Source organism: Leopardus geoffroyi, chromosome D2 (assembly GCF_018350155.1).
Source record: "Leopardus geoffroyi isolate Oge1 chromosome D2, O.geoffroyi_Oge1_pat1.0, whole genome shotgun sequence".
NCBI lineage: Eukaryota > Metazoa > Chordata > Mammalia > Carnivora > Felidae > Leopardus > Leopardus geoffroyi.
Genome location: NC_059334.1, coordinates 72,054,998 through 72,072,715, shown reverse-complemented (window position 1 = coordinate 72,072,715; position 17,718 = coordinate 72,054,998). Strand labels below are relative to the sequence as shown.

The window sequence follows — 17,718 nt, the reverse complement described above, 5'->3', positions numbered from 1 at the left end:
GGGCTGGTGCTGAGGTTGTACAGTTCTCGAGAGTTCCCAGGTGACGGCCATGCTGTTGCCCCAGGGGTCTTGGACCAGTAGGGCCCTAGAGTAGACGGGAAGGCTGACTAGGATCCCAATTGGTGTGTAAATTCCACTATTATCAACCAATGGTTATTTCCTGTTGATTTACCTTAAACTTCAGAGCAATTTTGTTTTCATTTCTCTTTTTAAATTGGCGGGGGTCTTGCTACTTCCTTGCCCTGGCCTCTCTGTCTAGTACTTAATTTAAAAAAAAAAAAAAAAAAAAAAAAGAACAACTACGATAATAACTAGTATTTATACAGAGGTCACTATGTACCAGGAACTGTTTATTTCGATTCTCAGAACACCCCATAAAGTAGGTGCTATAGTTGTCCCCCATCTTACAGGTAAGAAAACTGAGGCACACATAGATAAAATAACTTGCTCAGAGCACTCACCTGGTGCATGGCCACCGGGATCATTTTATGAGTTTATGTAAAGGAGCCCTGTGTAAATGAGAGCCCTTAGGAGTAGCTGGAATGGTTCACTCTAATTTATCAGTTTTTGTGACTCCCGCTTTGGTTTCCTCACGTTTTACAAAATGCACGTCCACCCTGCTAAAGCCAGTGACTGTGGCGTTTATTGGAAAGGCAATCCCAGACTACCTGCAGAGGCCTGGAATTGTGGACCTGGGGCTAGACCCCACACCGTCAGCTCAGCTGTGGTTTGCCCAGTAACAAAAACTTTGAGCGTGAAGGTCACAGTAAGCAGGACAGATCCTGCTTCCACCTAATGTGAGTGTAAATTCAACTTTTATCAACCAAATATGACTTCTTTTTTTTTTTAATGTTCACTTATTTTTGAGGGAGGGAGAGAGAGCGAGAGGGAGTGCGCATGCGAGCAGGGGAAGGGCAGAGAGGGAGACAGAGGAGGAGTCAAAGCAGGCTCTGCCCTGACAGCAGAAAGTCCGATGCCAGGCTGGAAATCAGGAACCATGAGGTCATGCCCTGAACCAAAGTCGGATACTCAACCGACTGAACCACCCAGGTGCCCCCTCCCCAATATTATTTTTTATTGATTTCCATTAAACTTTAGAAAGTTTTCATTTTTCACTTTACATTGGCAGGACTCTTGCTACTGTCCTGCCCCCACCCCGTATTCTAAAAATGCCAAAGTAAGAATAAGAATACAGATAAATATTAGAATAAGAACAGGAGTAAGACCACCAGCACACCTGCAAGCCTGCACTGTAGGGCTGTGGGCGGTTCCGGCAAGAGCCGCAGTGGGCAGACCCGAGCGCGTTCATGGACAAGGACAGGGGGCCTGTCAGTTGGGGGCTGTGTACTTGGCAGTTCGGGGATAGCACATGCAGCGGAGAATGCTGCTGAGAGTCTGTGGCTGGTGTAACCCCTGCCTGAACCGCTCACTCATCCTGGGACCTGGGACGAGTCACTAACTCACTGACCTTCCTTCTCCTCCTTTCCAAAATGGAAAGAATTGACAGGATGTGCATTTTTCAAGGAGTATGTTTTGTTTTTAGCTGTGGAACCCTTTCTCCCGAGAAAGGCTCATCTGGAAGCTCAGAAAATGAAGCAGACGAGGGGCAGTTTCTTCGGTGGAAGTTGGGGTGGAACCCAGAATCAACCCTACACCCCCAGTCCCTCACCAAGCCCTGAAAAGCCTGAGTATGCATATATGAGCTTCAAAACACCCAGACTAGATGATCTAAAGGCCCCCCAAGTTCCACACCCTCTTGGTCTGTGTGCTTAAAGGAAGGGAACACGGGGTGTCCAGAGGCTTCTGTTTGCAAGGGATGTTTGACTGCTAAAGGCAATTTTGTCTTGACCCCAGAGGTTGGATTTTAGGAAGCCTAAAAACATTTAGCAAGGCATCCGCAGTGTTGGCTTATTTTGAAAGGCTTAATGCACGCTGTTGTTTTTGCTGCATCCTTAAAATGCCTAAACTAGACTTACCTCTTGAGTTTGGAACAGGGTGGAAAGATTTTCGTTTTGACTTTTGATTGTATGTGTAAAATTGTCATATCTGTAGTTAGAGGCTTGTCCAACTCCCTTTGGATTTTCAAAGGAAAGTTGAAAGTGGGCAGAGACAAACCATTAAGACTCTCAAAAGTCAAAGACTTTGACTCTCAAGGAAAGTCTTTGGAATAATTAGTCTGCATGAGACCATAAGTAAATGGTTGCTTGCATTAGAGACTAAGTATGAATGTTTCACTGTCAGTAAACTGTGAAGTAGGTGGGATCATGCAGAATGTTAAATGAAATTTACAGTTCCCCAAACTAAGCTGCGAAGTTGAATCAGAGCCAGTGGTTTGAAGAGGCGTTCTCATCCTTATTGAAATGTGGCGTATTTTCTCTTCCCACTAACCTTGAATGTCGCTTCCAAAGAGGTGGAGGACCAGCGCGGGAGTCATACACACCGTGGAAGGTATAGGTGAGATGGAGTGATGTAGTAGCATTGCCAGGGCAGGTATGTGTCTTTGGGGTGTTTCTTCTGTTTTCTTATGCTCCAACAACAAAAAATGCTGCCTTCCGTGCATAGCACCGTCATTAAATGTCCTCCTCCATTCCCTAGGGGTGAAGCTACGTGTGAATGAATACTTTGCGCTTACTGTGCTCATATATCACTTGTGGGCCAAGTGGTAATTAGTGTAGAAATTATAAAAATCCAGACTCTAGCAGGGCGCCTGGGAGGCTCAGTCAGTTAAGCGACCGACTTCGGCTCAGGTCATGATGTCGCGGTTCGTGGGTTCGAGCCCTGAGTCGGGTTCTGGGCTGACAGTTCAGAGCCCGGAGCCTGGTTTGGATTCCGTCTCCCTCTTTCTCTGCCCCTCCCCTGCTTGTGCTCTGTCTCTGCCTCTCAAAAATAAACAAACATTAAAAAAAAATTTTTTTAAAAATCCAGACTCTAGTAAATCATTATGATTTAACCTAATCTTTGATCCTCTTACCATGAAAGCAGGGTAGAATCTCTTCATTCTGCAGTAATTTTCTTCCATTCAGACTTTATCTTCACCACTTTTTCAAAGGCACAGAAAGATCGGAATTCCCCACTTCCTACAGCTTATTTATATCAAATGAGTCACTGAAGAGAAATGCCTGTTGCTTTTGTAGGGGATACAGAATACCTTTTAATCCCCTGTTTCCCAGCTAGGCAGGTGGGTGTGAGAGTCAACACAGACGAAATGATAAAGGGGTGAGGAGATAACAAGTCCCTTGCTGTCAACTCCTTAGCTCTGGGTGGACAACAGAGAATTCTGTTCCTACTTCTTGCCTCTTTGTTTGAAAAGGTTTGCGGGGCGCCTGGGTGGCGCAGTCGGTTAAGCGTCCGACTTCAGCCAGGTCACGATCTCGCGGTCCGTGAGTTCGAGCCCCGCGTCGGGCTCTGGGCTGATGGCTCAGAACCTGGAGCCTGTTTCCGATTCTGTGTCTCCCTCTCTCTCTGCCCCTCCCCCGTTCATGCTCTGTCTCTCTCTGTCCCAAAAATAAATAAAAACGTTGAAAAAAAAAATTTAAAAAAAAAAAAAGAAAAGGTTTGCATGCAACAACAGATGTTGGCGAGGATGCGGAGAAAGAGGATCTCTTTTGCATTGTTGGTGGCAATGCAAGCCGGTGCGGCCACTCTGGAAAACAGTATGGAGGTTCCTCAAAAAACTAAAAATAGAACCACCCGACGACCCAGCAATTGCACTACTAGGCATTTATCCACGGGATACAGGTGTGCTGTTTGAAGGGACGCATGCACCCCCATGTTTATAGCAGCACTATCAACAATAGCCAAAGTATGGAAAGAGCCTAAATGTCCATTGATGGATGAATGGATAAAGAAGATGTGGTTTATATACACAATGGAGTATTACTTGGCAATCAAAAAGAGTGAAATCTTGCCATTTGCAACTACGTGGATGGAACTGGAGGGTATGATGCTAAGTGAAATTAGTCAGAGAAAGACAAAAATCATAGGACTTCACTCATATGAGGACTTTAAGGGACAAAACAGGTGAACATAAGGGAAGGGAAACAAAAATAATATAAAAACAGGGAGGGGGACAAAACAGAAGAGACTTATAAATACGGAGAACAAACTGAGCATTGCTGGAGGGGTTGTGCAGGGGGGATGGGCTAAATGGGTCAGAGGCACTAAGGAATCTACTCCTGAAATCATTGTTGCACGATACGCTAATTTGGATGTAAATTTTAAAAAGTAAAAAATAAAATACAATAAAAAAGGAAGAACTCCATTGAAATATTTGTAACCTTAATAAATTGAATATTTCTTTATCAAGAAAAAAAAAAGAAAAGGTTTGCACGAACAACATCCTTGATATTGGTTAGGTGGTGATTGTGGATTTTTTCAGCAGGACAACGGGGAGAAGGCCGGAAGAAGTTCAGACTGAGTCATTGCATCACATCTCACTATAGTCCCTGATCTTCTGCCTACACGCGGTCTTGAGAAAAATTACTTTCTCTCTCGGCTTCATTTTCTCACCTGTTAAAGAGGAATTAGGAACACCCGTCTTCTGAGTCCTTACCTTCTAAGGTTGCTGTGAGGAAAAAACTGAGAGAGGCACGTGAGAAATGCTTATCATAGTCCCTGGGACAGAATAACCATTAGGAAGATAGCGGCCCCATTTCGGGGTCGTGGCAGCAGATGTTAGGAGGCATCGTCACGCGGTGATTGGGATAAGCAGAAGGTCAGGTGACGGAGCCCCACGTACTAACTACCCTGTCCCATCCAGCGTATTGTTTCATGTGGGGACTCCAGTGTCGGTGTGCTGGAGATTTCGTCTCAAATCCTTTTTGACAAATAGTGGCCCCCCCCAAAAAAAAGGAATAAAGAAAGGGAAAATAAAAAGAGAAAAAGAAAGAGAGGGAGGAAGGAGGAGAGAGAAAGGAGAGAAGAAAAAGCTGACAGAAAATATGGGCAAACTCTGTCAGCTCTCACGTCTTCTGATGTAGATAGACCAGGAGATAGACCAGGTTATTAGTGGCCCGCTTTCTAGATTTAGAAGACAGCTTGGTGATTTGCCCAGGATCGTTGGTGAGTTAGCAATAGAGTCAGGTCAAGCATTTGGGTCTTCTGCCTCTCCCTGGTCTAGTGAGTGTTGGTTGGCAACTCCAACCTGAACATGGAAGGCTAATGGGCGTAAGGTGTGGGGAGCAGTCTGCCATGTTGGTTCTCCCCTCACCGCAGCCTTAGCGGAGACCAGCGCTAGCCATCGGCTGGGTCTCTTTGTGAATGAGATTAGTTCAGGAGAATCTCATGAAAACAGAAGATGGCTCAGAAAAATGATTCTTTCAACATCAATAATAAGAATGCCCCTCCTCCCTGTCCCCCGTTCCCCACCACACACGTTTTTCCATATTTAGACTTTTTGCAAACAAGCATTAGCAGCCGTTGGGTATATGCTAACTCTTCTAGTGCTAAACTCATGTTTTGGATCGACCCTTCATAATTTCAGGTGTGGAGATGGCTTGGCATTTTCTCTGATGTAACGATCCCCCCCGAGCTGTTTTACGATTTGTGAGGAAATTTTTAGCATCCAGAGCGTGGCCTCTGATTCAGAATCCTTGTGCCCAAGCCCCAGCTGTGTCTCTCACGGGGTGGGGGAGTGACCTTGGACAATTTCTTTAACTTCTCTCGGCTTCAGTTGCCCCATCTTTGAGATGGAGATGGTAACGGGCCCTGCCTCGGAGAGTTAGAAGAAATCCGTGAGGGAGTCTCTGTTCAGTGCCTGCAGAGAGTGAGCTCAGTAAATGTGAGCTATGACTAGTGATGAGGCTGTTCTATCTGCAATTTACAAAGCTGATAGACATGACCATATGTAATCTGCATTGATATTATTTTAGTAAAGCCCGTAAAATTTCATTTCCCGTCATAACGATCATTACATGGGATCCACCTGGAGATCATAAGCAGAAACTAGGCGTGATAGCACAGAGACAGTCGTGTGATGTCAAGACCATTTCTAGATTCAGCCACCAGCAAGAGTGCTTTGTGTTTAAGAGCTGAGCGAACAGCGGCTTCTTTTAGTTCTTAAAGTTGATCCTTCCAACAGAGTCACATCGCTGAGCTTGGAATGGCGCCAGCTATCCGGGCTGCTAACAGAGTTATCATCAGAATCCAAGCTAAGGGAAGTGACAAGTGAGTTCTTAACTTTTCTTCCCTATGCCTTTCTAGTTAGGGTCTGGAAGGGCCTTCTTCCTTATTGAATACGACCTTTGAAGAAATGTAGTTTGCGTCTTTCCCAACAGAATCGGCTTTCGTATGGAATTCAATTTGCCGTATGTTTCTTTCTCTTCTGCTGAGTTTGAAAGGTGAGGTCAGGGCCCTGTGAATGTTTTGCTCCCGATAACCTGCTGTTTTTCTCTCTCAGCTCTCGTCGTAAATTGTATTACGGGAGGCCTCATCTCCTTGGCCAGGTCTTTTAACGTGATCTGTTGTCAGATGTCCTGTTTGCCTAAGAACATGGGCGTCTCTGTCACCAGAGTGTGGTAGCATGGCTGGGGACCGCACCTTCCCTGCAGACGGAGCCAGGCACTGTGGCCCGTTGAAGCCCCCCAAACAGCAGAACTGAACATTCCCAGGCAGAACTGACCTGCTGGTACATTCTCTGCGGCCTTGAGAAAGTCCCTAAATGCCTCTGGCTTTCAGATTTTTCATCTCTGATGCTATGAAGTGAGTGATCTCAAAAATCCCATCTAGCATTCTTCCTATGAAGGGTGTGTTGTGCTAAGTTATGATTTCTGCTGGGGTTAAGGTTCTCTGGCCAAATAAATTTAGGAAATGCTTCTTACCTTATTCTTCTCTTACAGAGTTAACAAGGCACACATGCCTATTAACGTCTCTGAGAAGTCCTGTGGTTAAGAAACCTGTCTAACGATGCACAATCAAGCATTTCTTGGCTGTAGGTGAATACGCAAATTAAAGCGTTTTTTACTTATTAATTTTGCTGACTGATGACCGCTTTCCTGGGAAGAGTTTCGAGGGGTTCTGAGGGAGACACTTGTACTCCAGGTTCCTAAATGACTGATACAAGGAAAAGAACACACAGCAGTATCTCTGATCTTCAAATGACCTTGTAGAAGTACTGTTGCCATGTTAATTAGAAAATCATTGTGCGTTTTAGTTTCTTATTGTTTTCAGTTTATTTGTTTACTTTGAGAGAGACAGAGACAAGTGCGAGTGGGGGGGGGGGGCAGAGAGGGAGTGAGAGAGAGAATCCCAAGCAGGCTCCGTGCTGCCAGCACAGGGCTCGATGTGGGGCTCGGACCCACGAAACTGCAAAATCAGTACCTAAGCCGAAACCAAGAGTCAGACGCTTAATCAACTGAGCCACCCAGGCTCCCCTGTTGTTGAACATTTTAAACAGTCTTTAAGCAGTTGGTTTCTGGATTCTAATAAATCACAACTATCGGAAGCCAAATCTGGGGGGTTCATGGCTTGGAAGGAACTACTTTATGGGCTAACTGTTCAAAATGCCAAAGTTTCAAGACTGGATTGCCCCTGGCAACCTTGCGTTGCAAAAAGGAAAGAACCCACGCAAGTTGCTTTCAACTAGAGTCCCGGTTTGGCCCCAGAAAATAGGTCGCGCACTACACATGGCTTCTTCTCCCCCCTTTCCTTTAAAATCCAGTAGGAATCAGAATCCGAGATTTCAAGGGAGTAGAAAAAACCAGCTTCCATTACATTTGAAATAAAGCTTATTTAAAAAAGAAAAACATGTAGTCGTGGGGCACCTGGGTGGCTCAGTCCGTTAAGCGTCCAACTTGGGCTCAGGTCATGATCTCACGGTCTGTGAGTTCGAGCCCTGCGTCTGGCTCTGTGCGGACAGCTCGGAGCCTGGAGCCTGCTTCGGATTCTGTGCCTCCCTCTCTCTGCCCCTCCCTTGGTCTCTCTCTCTCTCTCTCTCTCTCTCAAAAATAAACATTAAACAAAATTTATTTTATGCAGTCATGAAAGACTTTTGTTCCATCATTTGGTAGAATCCCAAGACACTCACCAAAAAAACATTCGGGTGAAGCATGAAATCACAGTCATGAGAATGTTAGGCATTAGGCATAATCAGAAGATTTCAATCAATGTGACTGGCCTTTCGGCAGCAGCTGACAAAAGTCAGCTCTGCAGATGCCAAGCATTTTATCGATGAGTGGTCCAGTTGTGATACTGTGTCTGGCGCCTGGTGCTTCGGCCAAGTCAGGAGGACATTATCAAAGGCACAGAGTTCCAGGCAGTGGCCTGCACTAGGAGGAGGGCCGATGGGGTAATCCAGGAGCATGGCTATCTCCAGAGCCATTTCAAAACAAAACCAAAAAGCCACCTACACCAGGAAGAAAGTAAGCTGGGGACGTGCAGTTAATCAAACTTTGCATTGAAACAAGTGATCCTGTGGTCTTTCCTTCCAGTGGATAGATTATGGGCTTTCGATTAACCTGATATCTCAGAATGGGTGCTGGTGCCTGTGTCTTTATGACCGTTATTAAATGTTTACCCTCACGCTTAAAACAATTGGGCCAGTATCCTTCCTCGTGGCCCCGTAAATGTATCCGACGCTGGGGATATTTATCCGAAGTGTCTTTTTCCATTTAAACTGTCTCCTCATAACGTTTCCATTTTGCAAAAGCCCTGGTGTTCAAAAAAGGCTGGACTGTGGGTGGCAGGTAATCCAACCCAGCATCAGGGCATTCTGGACTAAAGGGAAAAATGCCTCTTTCCTGAGCCTTTCCGGATGAGGTCATTGTTTTCAGACAGCCTGTACCTAATATAAACGGGCTCAAAGTCCATGGCTTGCCTCATACCAGTGTTTTGTCAGGGAACGACATCCAAAGCCGTGAGGAATAGTCAGGCTGCTAGTAAAAGGAACCCCCCGGAGTTATAGTATTTTTGTTAAATCCTTGTATTTAAAAAGAAAGCAGTAAGAGCCCATCTGGTGAGATAATAATTCATTAAGTGAAAAAAGAAGGCAGAAGGCTTGGGAAGATCAATCTTTTCTCTCTTGGCCTCATGTGTTTGAGTTATTGTGAAATGACGGGGACCAAAATCTGGATTCTGGATTGTGCAGAGTGGAGGAAAATCCGAGGACTATTCCGGGCGTGTTTTAATGGTGGCTTCCCAGGAAGGATGGTTTTCTGCAGGTGTGATTTCAGGCGAATGGATGTGTTCTTAAGACTGGTCTTTAGAATTGGTAGGAGACAGAGCAGGGAGAAGGGGGTGAGGATTCTGTATGGGAGGAAGGAGCTAGAATCCTGCAGGAAACTTCTCGTTCTTCCTGAGCTGGCTGCGGCACACCCTCTGGATGGCACACCCCTCTCTGGAGTCCAGCTCAGCCCACGAACTCCTGGGAGGAACGCCAGGGCGCCAGCCTTTCCTTTGAGGAGTGGATGTAGTCCTTCCGTGTGCCCAGCCACCTCGCGAAGAAAAGCTGAAATCTTAGCTCTAAGGTTTGTGCATGTAAATGACCTGGGAGCAGACTGAGTTCATGGATCCTCGTCAAACGGTCGAAGACACCCAAGGTTTGTTTGACTGTTCATTTTGTAAACCTGGCCACATGTGCTGCCTGGGGTAGACCACGTCTTTAGAGATGGGGACAGGGGCGTCTGGGTGGCTTAGTCAGTAAAGTGTCCCGCTCTTGGTTTGGCTCAGGTCATGATCTCACAGGTTTGTGGGATTGAGCCCCGCTTTGAACTCTGCTGGCAGCACAGAGCCTGCTTGGGATTCTCTTGCCCTCCCTCTCTGCCCCATCCCCCGCTCACTCGTGTGTGTGTGTGTGTGTGTGTGTGTGTGTGTGTGTGTGTGTTTCTGTCTCTCTCTCTCAAAATAAATAAATATTAAAAGAAAAGTAAAAAAAAAAAAGGGAGAGATTCAGGGACATTTCCATTGGTTAAAATAGTTTTATGCTTATTATACGTTAATACTCTGTTTATGTGCATAACATGTTTTTGTATAAAATACATATATATCAGCATATTTAAAGATATTATTAATATAATGGGGTTTTACAACCAACATGAGTATTTTGTAGCAGGAATCCAGCTAAATTAAATTAACTTTAGATTGGTTTGTTGAAGCGCATTTTTTTTATTAAAAAAAAATTTTTTTATGTTTATTTAATTTTTTTTTTCCAACGTTTATTTATTTTTGGGACAGAGAGAGACAGAGCATGAACGGGGGAGGGGCAGAGAGAGAGGGAGACACAGAATCGGAAACAGGCTCCAGGCTCTGAGCCATCAGCCCAGAGCCCGACGCGGGGCTCGAACTCACGGACCGCGAGATCGTGACCTGGCTGAAGTCGGACGCTTAACCGACTGCGCCACCCAGGCGCCCCTATGTTTATTTAATTTTGAGAGAGAGAGAGAGAGAGAGAGAGAGAGAGAGAAGAGAGTGACAGAGCGTGAGGAGGGGAGGGGCAGAGGAGGAGGGAGACATAGAATCTGAAGCAGGCTCCAGGCTCCGAGCTGTCAGCACAGGGCTCGAGATCATGACTTGATAGAACGCTTGAAGACTGAGCCAACCCAGGTGCCCGGAGCACTTTAAAAAGAGCCCTTAGTGACTGTGAGTAAATCTGTGATTCCCCTTTCTGCTCCTGTACTCTCTTTTTCTTTTATAACCCATTTCCATGACAATACTTCTGTGTTAACCTAGCTTTGAGATGAATTCTTTCCTTTTTATGAAGCAGTTTTTCTGCCCCTGCCTGAGGCACGTAGGTGCTTTGATTTTGGAGGCCATCTCTAGAAAGCTTCCCCTTACAGTTGTGTTTTGTGGGAGTTTGTTCCCCGGTGAGGCTGGCTTCAGGAGTGACCCAGCTTACCCTGATCAGCGTCGCCAGGGACTGGCAGACGACTCCCCAACTTCAGAGGCGGCCCGACACAATCTTTTGGGCTGCTCCATCGAAACCAGCAGACTGTGTCGATTCATTTGATGCTTCTTTTGAGGCTGGACCCCTTAAGATAAGGGATGGTGACTTATTTTGGCTTCTGGCGAATAGGCTGGTGGGTAAATCCGTGGAAGGCAGATACGCCCTGGACCCTCCCACCTTCACTTGTGATCACGCTGCTCTTCTCGGTTTACCAGGCCCTCCAGTGAGCTCGGGTTTGCCTTCCTACCCAGGACAGGTGGGACCGGGGAGCCCGGCCACGTTGCACTTCACAAGTACACGCTTGTTGAGACACACACAGGGACCGCAGGTTGGCACACTCTATACGTGATGAAGTGTTCGTGCTGGCTTCTTGTGCCGCGAAACTTTCTCCGGCAAATGAACATTATTTTGAAAGACGGCGCTGACTGAAAAATCTGGAAATGTTTCATATTCTTGATTGACCTGCCTCAGACCTTTCCTGGGAAGACAAAAGTGGACACACATCAGAATAAGAACGTTTAAAGCTGACAGCGGGCCGTAAGCCAGCTGTGCCAAAACGAGTTCCCCCTAGGGTAACATCACCTGATGTCACAAAAGGCCCCTAAATTCTTGGGTAATCTCTGGGCTCTCCTCAAAGATAGAATCTAAATGCTAATGATGATACCGTGCATATTAATGAGTATTAATGTATTACTAGTATTCAGAGTTGGAAACTAGGATTCTATCCCTTCTCCTAAGCGAAAGGGATAAAATTAGAAGATCTCAAGATGTCTGCATGTCTCTATTTGAATAAACTTGAAGCCCTCTGTTTTCCCTGGACTGTAAGAAGAGTGGATGTTAGTTTTGATTTCCAGGAAAGATACGGCAGGTTTTAGAAAATCTTACGTGATAGAGAGATTATAAGTAAACAGAGTGAGCCATATATCTGATTATATTTTTTGAGGTCAAACTGGCGGGAGGGGTGGGGGGAAGAAATTTCTTCAAAAGAATTTCATTTCTTTTTTCCTTTTTTTGACTACTCTCTTTCCACTCCATGGCATATTTTTAAGGGATTTGGAGTCTTTCCACTTGCTGCCAGCTGGAATTTACAGAAAGTGTATCTCTAGAACACTCAACAGTTGACTTGAATCTCGGTCATAATTAAATTGGAAGGTTGGCAGATTATTCTGAGACTCAAAAACAGGCACACCTTATGTTTGAAACAGAAGGAGTTTCACTACTCTGCATTGTTTTAAAAGTGTTCTCCATTGGGAAAATTGATAATATATTTTAATTACCTATTTTTTTAAAGAGAAGGATATTCTGAATGGCTATGTAATGAACAAGTTTAACCATGCTTAAATTTTGTCTCTTATTCTTGTAGCTGGATCCCTCCCTGATGCTTTTAAGTTTTAACAAAGCTTTCCCTGCCCACCCATCCCTCTTTAATAAGAGTACATCATCCTGTCCTTTCTCTCCTGGCACACCTTAAAAGCATTAGCTAGTTAGATGACTTGATTTACTACCTTCTGCTCTAAACGATATGCTTACAGCTGGTGTTTGCATACAATTAATAGTACTTTAGGCATTGGAGACACCCAGCCTTCTCTTTTATATTAAAATCTAACCATTGGGGAACTTGGCTGGCTCAGCCAGGGGAACATGTGATTCTTGATTTGGGGGTTATGGGTTTGAGCCCCATGTTGGGTTAGAGATGACTTAGAAATTAAATCTTTTAAAAGATCTGTTTGTTGACATGTACCTCTCCATCGTAACATATTTTAAAGGTTGGGGTGAGAGTCAGGATATCAATTCAGAACATTGGGATTTTGCAGGGTCTGTCTCTATATGCCATTCCTTTCCAAAAAGGGGGGAAAGGGCAACGTGCTGATGAACACGCCTCTTAGATTTCATCTGAGAGGGTGGAATGCTGGACAGGTTTTTCTGCTTTCAGAGGCAGTTACAGCTGCCACAGCAAATGAGCTCTGCCAAGGTCGGTGACCAGTGGGTCAGTTAGAGCATGACATTGCCAGGGACGTGCCCCAGCAGTGGGAGCGGGCTTCAGGAACACTGGCGATTGGGTTTTCATGGAACAGTCGACAACAGAATGGGCCTTGAGAGGTCTTGTCCCTGTCTCTCCTCCCCCCCCCCGCCCCCCGCACTCGATGCTTGCAGGCTCCCTAGCTTCTGACTGCACCACATTACCTTGACCGCCCTTGAAGACCACGTATCTTGAAGATCTTAATAGAATAGAAACTCCCTGAGCCTGGTATTACTCTTCTTTATAATACTTTTCACGGGAATCATACCTCATGCTGACACATGGATTAAAGTGGTAGAGACAGCTAGAAGGTGAACTGGGCTGCACCGTGTTCTTAGAAAAAAGGTCACTGTGTTAGTGGGGTGTATTATTTTGTGGAAGGCACATCTCTGGACTATTTTTAAGTGACTTAAATGGTCTGTTTTCCCTATTTTTCCTCTATAAGTTGTTGTTGGCTATGTGAACCCTCAAATGCGTGTACAGATTCATGAATTTAATTAGCCATTTTACTTTTGAGGCTCTTGGCCCCACCCATGTCTCCTTTCTTTCTTTTTTTTTTTTTTTTTCAACTTTAAAGGAACTCTCGCTGTGATAGTGTCTCTCTAATTGGTAGCTCTTCCTTCTCGAGGAGGGTCTACTGATGTGTCATTGAGCCCTCCCTGGACTTGGCAGGAAAGCAGGTCTTTAATGTTCTCTGTGTTATCATTAATTTACTAAGCATCTCTCAGCAGGTGGTGGGCACTGTACTAGGGGCTAGGTACTGTGCAGGATAAATCTGGGTCATTCAGAATCTATACCCTTGGAAGGATCACTGGCATTATGAGCCAGAGATGAGCTGGGCACCTAACCTACATGATAAATTAACAAGCACCTGATTAGGGTGAAGAATGCAAGTGTTGGAATATAAGACGAAAGGGGAGGGAGTCACCTAAGGAGATTCGGATCCTGGGAAGGCCCAGGGGTTCTCTGGGATAGAGATGAATCCAGTGGTTTTAAGGGCCACAACCTGACCACAGATCTCTTCTCACCATGGCTCTAGCACGGGGGAAGTTTGCCTCTTGTTCTCAGGGACCATCTGTGCCCATCATTACTGCCAGTGCCGCAAGGATTGGGGACTTATTTTCCCCTTCCTAAAAAGTGGTATTCTTTGAATTTCCAGATTATTTTTTCTAGCATAAACCTATAATTTTGGAGTTGCAGAAGGAAAGCAGGTTACTTCTGGACACAGTGTCAAGCTCTTGAGCTCTAGGGACAGAGAGATTTGGTTCCCATCATGGCTTGGATACCTACTATCTTGAGCAATGTCTTAATTTCTCCAAGCCTCAGTCTCCACCTCTATAAAATGGAGCCAATAGTACTACCTGCTTTATAAGATTGTGGGCATTAAATGAGGATGTTTATGTTCATAAAACCCACAATACAATGCCCTGCATGTAATAATGAATGACTTATGGAGCGCCTGGGTGGCTCAGTTGAGTGTCCGACTTCGGCTCAGGTCATGGTCTCGAGGTTTGTGAATTTGGGCCCCGCGTCAGGCTCTGTGCTGACAGCTCGGAGCCTGGAGCCTGCTTTGGATTCTGTGTCTCCCTCTCTCTCTGCCCCTCCCCCACTTGTGCTCTGTCTCTATCAAAAATAAATAAATGTAAAAAAAAATAATAATGACTGACTTCTACGGTTACCGATTGTAGTTTCACTTGAGAAATGTAGGTGCTTCCAAATTGTTTATTTTGTTGAATAGTGCTTTGGAATCCAAGCCCTTGGTTCTAGTTGGGTTTTATTTTTATGTGTGCGTTTTATTTTATTTACTTTTAATTATACAAATCGTTCGAGCAGAAGCTTTTGCTGTAAACATCTCAAACAGTGTAGGAAAGGCAAAAGCTTCCCTTGACCACCATCCAAACCAAGGGGGTAACTAGTATTATTGGTTATATTTATTTATTTTATTTTCATCAAAGTAATTCATGCTCCTAGTTTTAAAAATGAAATAGTGTCTTCTCCCATGAACGGAAGACAGAGGAATGAAAACCAAGGATTCCAGCGTGTTTCTGGCCTGACTTCCTGGGATGACGCATCCCTCCCTGTTCCTAAGTTCAGCTTTTTGTGTATCGATTTCAGTAGTTTCTTTGGACACAGGACTCACTGTGGTTTTTAAAAGTTGGGGGTGCCATTTCCTGCCTTTGTGTTTCAGACGTTGTCAATCGTTAAGAGTAGAGAAGAGTTAATCCTAACCTTGCGTTTGTAGTAAATCGACGGATAATGTCGACAACGAAAAAACAATATCGAGACGGCCATGCAGACATCTTATTTAGAGAGATGGATTTAAGTACCAGGCGAAATAGTGAAAAAGAGTTCAAATAGGTAGCCCCCTCTCTCTTACCCCATTTGCACACGCAGGGAAAAGGACTTTCCTGCCCGTCGCATTATCTCACGTCCTCTCCGGCTGGCGCCTGTGAGGATTAGTCTCCAGGCAGAAGGAAGGTGAGGAGGGGAAATGGGGGCTCAACTCCTTCCCACAAAGACGGTCAAGTCTGCTCCGTCTTATCCTTCATCCCTGCCTTCAGCGGTTGTCTGGTGCCCCCAATCCAGGCCCTTCCTGGTTTGCCCCTAGTTGACATCACTCCCCTCAGCTTAAGCGACAGCCTCCCCGTCTTCTCATTTATCATTCATTCGGTTTCTAGCGTCCAGAACTGCGTTGAGATCTCGTCTGCAGTTCCTCCTCTCTTGTTCTTTTTGGGGCTTCGTGAAGATGCAGAGATAAGCACATGATCAAAGCACCATGTTGAGCCATGTAGATGGCGTAGATTGGGGCACTCAGTTCCTGGCTGATGCTCTAACTACCTCACATTTAATGGTCTTTCCTACAGCAGAATCGTAAGGTCATGGATACGAGAAACTGATTTTTATGTCTTTCAGAAATCTCGGAACTGAGCACGTGGTGGGAGCTCACCAAATCTTATTGGCTGGTTATTGATCTTTGGTTATTGGGCTGGCAAGAGACATTGATGTATCCTACCTTTAACAGTAGAGTCACATAAAAACCAGGTCACCAAGAAAATTGCAACTTTCTCATTTTTGCCTTTAAGATTCCAAGGAAACGTCAGTGGTAGCAGCAAGGATTTTCAGACAGGGTAAACTGCTATCGGTTACAGATTGCTGTTTCAGAAGCATCCCAAAATTCAGAAACTTAAAGCAACGATCGTCGGTTATGTTTCGCGCGCGCGAGCCTGCAGGCCGAGGACCAGCTGCTCTCGGTGGAATTAGTGGGCAGTTTGGCTGACTTGCACGTTTGGAGCTGGCTCCGCTCCGTGCGTCCCTCCCCCTCCTCTTGGGATCAGCAGGTTATCCCAGTCATGTCCGCATCTCAGTGACGGAGAAGGACAAGAGAGCAGGCACAGACACGCATGATGTCTTACGGCCTAAGTTCAGAACTGGCGAGGGGGCACATTCTCCTTCCTCTTCAGGCCCCAGCAAGTCACGTGGGCGAGCCCAGTCTCAAAGTGAGCGGGCGTCGGAAACCGACGTGGCAAAAGACTTGGCCACAAGGAGGGATGCATCGGAGTCACTAATGCAATGTCATACCTTCGATGCCGTAGCGGTGGCATTGGTACAAACGAGCGCTATGACACCCAGTTACCCTGACAGTGCCTTTATTTTTGACCTCTAAGAAAAGAAAGATAATTTTAGCCCCCAGAGACCTTACCTACCATACTTGAGGAAAGGATCTACAGATGAAGCCAATGAATAAGATGTTTGTTGAGCAAAAAGCTAAGACATAGAAGTTTGGGCATCTTGTGTGGCCAGGCTAAGAAAACTCTTTGGAAACGACAAGGTAGAAACTATTTTAGCCTTCGTCGCAACTCCCCGACTGTGATTACACCACGGAAGACACCGAAATGAATGGACACAATTGTGTTCCAGTAAAACTATTTGCAAAAACAGGGGCGCCTGGGTGGCGCAGTCGGTTAAGCGTCCGACTTCAGCCAGGTCACGATCTCGCGGTCCGTGAGTTCGAGCCCCGCATCGGGCTCTGGGCTGATGGCTCAGAGCCTGGAGCCTGTTTCCGATTCTGTGTCCCTCTCTCTCTGCGCCTCCCCCATTCATGCTCTGTCTCTCTCTGTCCCAAAAATAAATAAACGTTGAAAAAAAAAAATTTTTTTTTTTTAAAAATAAAAAAAAAAACTATTTGCAAAAACAGACTGCAGGCGTTAGCTTTATAGCCTGTTGGCCTAGAATAATGAAGGAAATGAGAAAACGTCAGCTAGGGGAAGGCTTTTTGAAAAAGGAACAACTATTTTATTTAAATTTTTTTTAATGTTTATTTATTTTTGAGACAGAGAGAGGCAGAGCATGAGCAGGGGAGGGGCAGAGAGAGAGGGAGACACAGAATGTGAAGCAGGCTCCAGGCTCTGAGCTGTCGGCACAGAGCCCGATGCGGGGCTCAAACTCACGAACTGTGAGATCATGACCTGAGCTGAAGTCGGACGCTCAACCTACTGAGCCACCCAGGCGCCCCAGGAACAACTATTTTAAAGGCCGTAAAGATTAATTTAACTTAGCAAGATATGCTTTACAGAAGCCAGTAAAACCTGTCTGGTCATTCCATAGATAAATTTTCCAACAGGTTAATGTGGTCCAGTCGGAGTGAAAAGGCCACACTTTTCAACAGTGTTACCGCTTGTGACAAATCATTTCTGCTTTTAAAAGCCGGTTTGAAAACACGCTTACCAAGAACGTTAATGTTTTTGTTTTAGCTGGAGAATGAGGGGGGAAAGGTTTAGAAAGAAAGTAACAGGAATACCTAATTAAAATGATTTGGCTTTAT

General features: G+C 45.3%; 1 protein-coding gene across 4 annotated transcripts in view; it reads left to right on the top strand.

Moving 5' to 3' along the window:
- The window catches only part of ABLIM1 (actin binding LIM protein 1), a 302,559-nt gene that overhangs the window by 75,216 nt on the left and 209,625 nt on the right, over nt 1-17,718 (top strand). For 2 of the 4 annotated variants that reach the window (XM_045439054.1, XM_045439032.1), the window contains exon 1: nt 8,821-9,533. The exons of the other annotated variants lie outside the window; for them this stretch is intronic. In XM_045439054.1, the coding sequence (XP_045295010.1) occupies nt 9,476-9,533 (58 nt within the window). In that variant the 5' untranslated portion in view covers nt 8,821-9,475. Of the gene's footprint in view, nt 1-8,820; nt 9,534-17,718 lie in introns of those variants that run through there. 4 annotated transcript variants of the gene reach the window in all.